At 62.4% G+C, this 6039-nt stretch overlaps 1 protein-coding gene across 1 annotated transcript in view; it reads left to right on the top strand.

Annotated features, from left to right (window-relative positions):
- The first annotated feature begins 3701 nt into the window (after positions 1-3701).
- CALM3 (calmodulin 3) overlaps positions 3702-6039 on the top strand; it is a 9269-nt gene continuing 6931 nt past the window's right edge. The window contains exons 1-3 of the mRNA XM_006032545.2: positions 3702-3841; positions 4021-4083; positions 5770-5964. Coding sequence (XP_006032607.1) covers positions 3817-3841; positions 4021-4083; positions 5770-5964 — 283 coding nt within the window. The 5' untranslated portion in view covers positions 3702-3816. The remainder of the gene's footprint in view (positions 3842-4020; positions 4084-5769; positions 5965-6039) is intronic.

The raw sequence follows: 6039 nt of genomic DNA, 5'->3' as shown, positions 1-6039 counted from the left end.
TACAAAGGAAAGCAACCCCCACCCCACGGTCTGGACCAGTCTGAGCAGCGGGGAGATCCTGACCCCCAGTGCAGCATTGCTTTGAGCCGAGCGCAGGGGCAGGACCCGTTAGCTAGGAGCCCGCGGGGTTGATCCCAGCAGGAGCATTGGCGCAGCCCACTCGAAATCCCCGCCCGTTGTCGCTCTGCCCCTGGAGACCTGTGTCCAGCAGCAGCGAGGGACTCAGCTTTGGGTTAAGCAGGAAGGGGAGGGTGAGCATGCTGAAAACGAGGCCCCCAAACTCTGGAAAACGCTATCGTTTTTCCCCTTGTTCTGCGTGCTCGGGAGCAAGGCGCGGATCCTCTTCGGGATCAGCGTGAGCGGGAGCGCTGTGTCCTGCAGATGCGCTGGAGGACACGGGTGAGGCCAGGTCGGTCCTGGGGAGCGTGCTCTGGGAAAAGCCGGGGGCGGCACGGGGGGTAGCCCCGGGGTCCTCGGGAGTCTCCGCTGCATACACTGAGGCAGCAATGGGCTTTGGCTGGTCCCGTTGTGCATCTGATGGGCAGGAGGTTGCCCTTGTGCTTGGGACGGTCGTTTTGGGGACGGGGTTGGGGTCTCAACGCTGGGGGTGAAGTGTCTTTCCAGGCGTGGCCGCCTGAGACCACGATCCTGGTGACACGGGGCTCTGCTTTTATGGCTCCTGAAAGGGGAGGGGGTGGCAGCGAGCCCCGTGTCATGCTCGGGGGACAGGATTGTGCAGGGGGTGGGCAACGGGTCTGTGCGCATCTCTGCTGCGGAGCCTCAGCGCTGCCGGCGACGGGGTCGTGCCCCACACCCGTCTCCCCCGGGCTCCTGGGTCCAGCAGACAGCGGAGCTGGGCGGGAGAGACGGGGTCTGAGCAGGGTTTTCCCCCCGCCCTCTCCCCCCCGCAGCCGTCGCGGGTTGCCCCTTTGCCCCAAGCCCGGGCCCAGCCGGGGGGAGATCCGGCGGCGCTCTCAGCTTCCCCCACAGCTGGTTCCCACAAGCTCCCCGCTTTCATCCCTCGCTGCGTGGAAACGAACGTCCGGGGGCTCGTTAGAAACTGCCGGCCTGCTCGTGCCCGCCGAGAGACGGCCAGGAACCGATCCCCGGGACGTCCCCTCACCTTGCACCTTGCAAACCCCCGTCCGTCCCCCTCCCGCGCCTCTGCTGTGCGCCCGACCAGGCCTGGCCGCCCCCCACAGCACCCGTCCCCCTCGCCACACCTGCCCCCTCCTGTCAGGTGCACGGGTTAGGGTTAGGGTTAGGGTTGGGGATACGGTTAGGAGTCAGGGTTGGGTTAGGGGGCTGGTTTAGGGTAGGGGATACGGTTTGGGTTAGGGTTGGGTTAGCGTTGGGGATATGGTTTGGGTTAGGGTTGGGTTGGGTTAGGGGGTTGGGTTTGGGTTGGGGACACAGTTGGGTCAGGGTTTTGGGTTAGGGTTTGGGATACGGTTAGGGGTTAGGGTTGGGTCAGGGGGTTGGTTGCGTGTTAGGATTAGTGTTTGGGTTAGGGTTTCCAGCTGTGTTTGAATATATTCCGGGAATCTGCATCACATGCTATACTGATATCAGTGAATTATCTCCCGACGGAAATGTTGATTAATACGGTATTTTAAAATTCTAGTGGACTACAGTATGAATTGGATTCAAGATTTCTTATGTTATAAATAAATGCCCTATCATTTGTCTCCTGGTTGACTCTCATCATCTCCTGGGGATTTAGATCTATTTTCTGGAAAGTCCAGGGCAATGTGGGAGGTTTGATAACCGCAGTTAGGCTTGTGGTTAGTGTTAGTGTTGGGTTCGGGTTAGGGTTAGGCCTGGGCACAGCGTTGTTGTGTTGGGCGCCGGGGGAGACATAAAGCGGTGCTGTGATGCTTTGTGTCATCCTCCCTGTTGCCTTCTTCATCGTCCCCAAAGCGGCTCTTCGCCCCCAACCCGCTGAGCCTGGAGCTGCCGTCTGCCGCCGAGTGTCCGGCCACGCCGACGGCTCTTCCCGGGGGTCGCAGGCGAGGCAGAGGTGGCGGGGGTTGTTCTGCCCCGATCCAGGCTGCTTGTCCCTGGCCCTCCCCGACTCCGTCTGGATCAGGACCAGGCGCGCAAGAGCCCATGGGTTCCCCCCGGCGTCTGGTCACGTCCCGTGGCTCCCGCCGAGCACGGACTACTGGAAAACTTGCTCCTGTTTGTGAAGGGTCTGGGGACAGGGGGTTTCACACGGTGGCAGTCACAGAGATCGGCCCTGTGTGAGCGCAGCGAGCTCCCCGGGGCGGAAAAGACCATCCTGGTACTCTACTCGTCATAAGTGGCCCTGCCCGTCCCACGCCGTGAGCCCTCATTAGTGTCTGGCAAGAAACAGTCAACAACGGATCTCTTGTGACTTCATCCGCACGCCTTCCCCTGGTGTAAACATTTATGTCAGCCCTCAAGCATCATCTGAAACCTAAGCAGGCCTGACTTCGTCCGCATGCCCTCGTTCGGGAACCCCCCTTGCAACACAACTGGCCCACGTGCTTCCGGGCCAAACCCCTTCATCCCCCAGGGAAGCCCTGCATCGCCTCGCTGCCCTGCTCTGCCGGGCTGCGCGCCCCGGGCCTGAGCCAGGTGCGGATGCTCTCGGCGCCGTGTTATTCCTCTCCGAGAGGGAAACCAAAGGTGCCCAAATCTGCTAGACGACGCGGAGCCTCTGGAGGACGTGGGTCCTGGGGGTGAAGCAGAAGCAGCGGGACCAAGAGGTTATTGCGACTGAGCCAGACTCCCTCAGGGCGCATCCACACATGCGCATTAAAGCATCACAACCCCCCGACGTGCATTAAAACAAGCGAACGGGAATGCTTCTAGTGCCTCGCAAGGGGGTATTGGATTGAATGCGCGTCCCCTAAAGCGCATGAATTGAATGTGTAGATGCACCTTACGGGGCGGGGGGTGCACTGGGAGGGGGGTAAGGGGGACGGGTCTCAGTTGGACCCTCCTGGACCCTCAGTGCTGCAAAGGAGGGAGGGACGGGGGGGAAACCCTGCTCAGACCCCATCGCTCTCCCATCCAGCCGCAGCCCGGGCCAGGGCTCCTGGCAGAGGGGGCTGGGAGGCATGCCCCCCCGGCCCAACGGAGAGGGACCCCATAAATGCAGCTGGGGGGGCATAGAGGGACCCTGTCCGCGGGCCCGTCTCCTTCAGGTGGGGGGGTGACCCCTACTGCCTTCCCTGCCGCCTGTGCCTAGGGGTCACCCCTTTGCCCTGACCTTAGCCCCACTTGGCCAGCGTCCCCGGCAGACACAAGCCCTGTTTTGTGGGGGAGGAGGCGAGCCAGCCCCCCCCGCACCGTGATCCCGCTGGCCATGGACAGGGATGATGCAACAAACACATGGGACAGACATGAGTCACGCAGCACCATGCGCCGCTCGTTTTCCTCTGCCCCCCGTGGGCTCCGTGGGGCAGTCCTGGCTTGCCCCCTCCACTCCCGCACCTTGGCCTGGCATGTGTGGGCACGCGGTGCGGGGGTGGAGCAGCAGCGTCTTCAGGCCCGTTTATACTGATGGGGAAACTGAGGCAGCCCCAAGCAGGGTCCTAGCACTTGAGGGAGGGGGGCCAGGTGCTCAAGCCCATTATACAGATGGGAAAACTGCCTTGCTCCTCTCTGTCTAGGCTGTTGGCAGCAGCTCCGATGAGTCATGAAGGCCTAGAGCCGTGGAGCTGGCAGGGCTATGGGGTCGCATCCAGCCTGGCCCTCCCCCACCAGTGAGGTCAGCGGGGGGGGAGCCCTGACCCGAGCTCTATATAAGCACCGATGGGCTTGCAGACCGCTTGATGCACAGCTGCCATGACCCCACTCCGGGCGCTTCTGGGTAATGGGCCGGGCCGGCGGTGGGGAGGGGCAGGGGCTGCGGGTCGGGAGGGAGGGACACGGGGGGCAGGTGGGGAGCAAGGGGCAATGGGCAGCTGGGGGGCAGGGGGCTGCGGGTCAGGAGTGAGGGGCACCGATGGGGGGGGCCCGTGTTCACCCTCTGCTCTGTCTCCCCCGCAGCTCTTGCCAGCCTCCTCGCCAGCCTGGCCCCAGAGCTGCCCCCCATGTCAGCCGCCCCCATAGGTGAGAGCCGGGGGGTCCCGGGGGGCGGGTGCAAACCTCTGAGCAGGTCCAACTGGAGCAGATAGTTGCATAGTCGGTCGGGTCGGGTCGGAAGGGACCCGAGCAGATCATCCCGTCCGCCCCCTGCCGTGGCAGGAAAGGATGCTGGGGTCACACGACCCCGGCCAGGTGTCTGTCTAGCCTCCTTCTGAACACAACGACAGACATTGGTGTGTGCACGTGTGCTGTGTGTGTTTGGGGGGGCATGTGTTTGTGTAGGAAGGGGGCGTGTCGAGTGTGTCACTGCAGGTGTGTATATCGGTTCTGCGCGTGTGAGTGCATCTATGGAGGCATGTTTGTGTGCACGCATGCTTAGGTAGGGGAGGGGAGGTGTGTGCATGTCCTGGATACTTGGATTGTGTGTGTGCAGGTGCACGTGTGTAGACAGGGTTGTGTCTACATAGACAGGTGTGGGTGATGTGTGTGTGTGTGTAATATGCAGGTACATGTGTGCTTATGTAGGACTGTGTGTGTGCGTGTGTGTCCCATATTCCTGGGTTACAGAATCATGGAATCAGACAACGAGGGTGGGAGGGAGCTCGGGGGGGGCACGTCAAGCGCACCCCCCCGCTCCCAGCAGGACCAGCCCCAACTCCATCACCCCAGCCGAGGCGTTGTCTACCTGGGTCCTAAACACCTCCAAGGACGGAAACAGCACCGCCGCTCCGGGGGGCCGGCTCCAGTGTTTTACCACCCTCCTCCTGAGAAAATGATTCCTAATCTCCAACCTCGACTTCCCTTGCTGCAGCCGGAGCCCATCGCTCCTTGTCCTGTCGTCTGCCCCCCTGAGAGCAGTCCCGCTCCATCCTCTTTGCAGCCCCCCTGCAGGGAGTTGGAGGCTGCCGTTCAATCCCCCTCGGTCTTCTCTTCTCCACACTAAATCAGCCCAGTTCCTGTCCCCCAGCCCCCAACCATTTTCATTGCCCTCCGCTGGACTCTCTCCAACGTATCCGCATCCGTTCTGCAGTGGGGCCACAGCTGGACACAGGACTCCAGATGTGGCCTCCCCAGTGCTGAATAGAGGGGAAGAATCACTGCCCTCGACCCGCCAGCGATGCTCCTACCGATGCAGCCCAGGGTGCCCCGGCACCACGGGCACACTGCCGGCTCCTGTCCAGCTTCTGTCCCCCCAGGTCCTTTCCTGCAGAGCTGCTGCCCAGCCCGTCCCCCCAGCCTGCCCCGGTGCAGGGGATCGCTCCCTCCCCAGCGCAGGACTTTGCACGTGTCCTTGTTGAACCTCATGGGATTTCTTTTGGCCCAAGCCTCCCATTCGTCTGGGTCTCTCTGAGCCCCAGCCCCACCCTCCAGCGTATCTGCTTCTCCCCCCGGCTTGGGGTCTTCGCGAACTTGCGGAGGGTGCACCCCATCCCATCTTCCAGGTCGATGATGACAACTCTGAACACAACTAGCCCCAGGACCGACCTCTGGGGCACTCCACTGGATACGCTCACACACACACACACACATACACACAGGTGTATATACACTCACACACACATATATGCACACACGGGTGCTTATATGTGCACACATCTATAGGGATGTATGTATGCACAGACCTACACATGTGTGCGTGCGTGCAGTGCATGTACCTGTGCGTGCAGTGGGGGAGCCCTGCCCCCCCTCACACTTTCTCTCTCCTGCCAGACCCGATCACGGAGGGGCCGTGCCCGGGGCACTCCTACAGCAATGACACGCACCTCTGCTGCACGAACAACAAGCAGCACCGGGTGCTGCCACGGACCCACGCCATGCAGGACTGCTGCGGCCTGCAGCCCTACGACGCCAGGACCCACGACTGCTCCGAGGACGTGACTGTGGTGCCGCTGCCCGTGGGCCAGAGTAGGTGCCTGGGGAGCTGAGCCGGCCGGGGGGGCTGGCATGGTGCAGGTGCAGGAGCAGGCAGGCGGGGGGGGG

This window comes from Alligator sinensis, unplaced genomic scaffold, assembly GCF_000455745.1.
Source record: "Alligator sinensis unplaced genomic scaffold, ASM45574v1 scaffold107_3, whole genome shotgun sequence".
Taxonomy (NCBI): Eukaryota; Metazoa; Chordata; order Crocodylia; family Alligatoridae; genus Alligator; species Alligator sinensis.
This window is presented reverse-complemented; position numbering and strand designations above follow the sequence as displayed.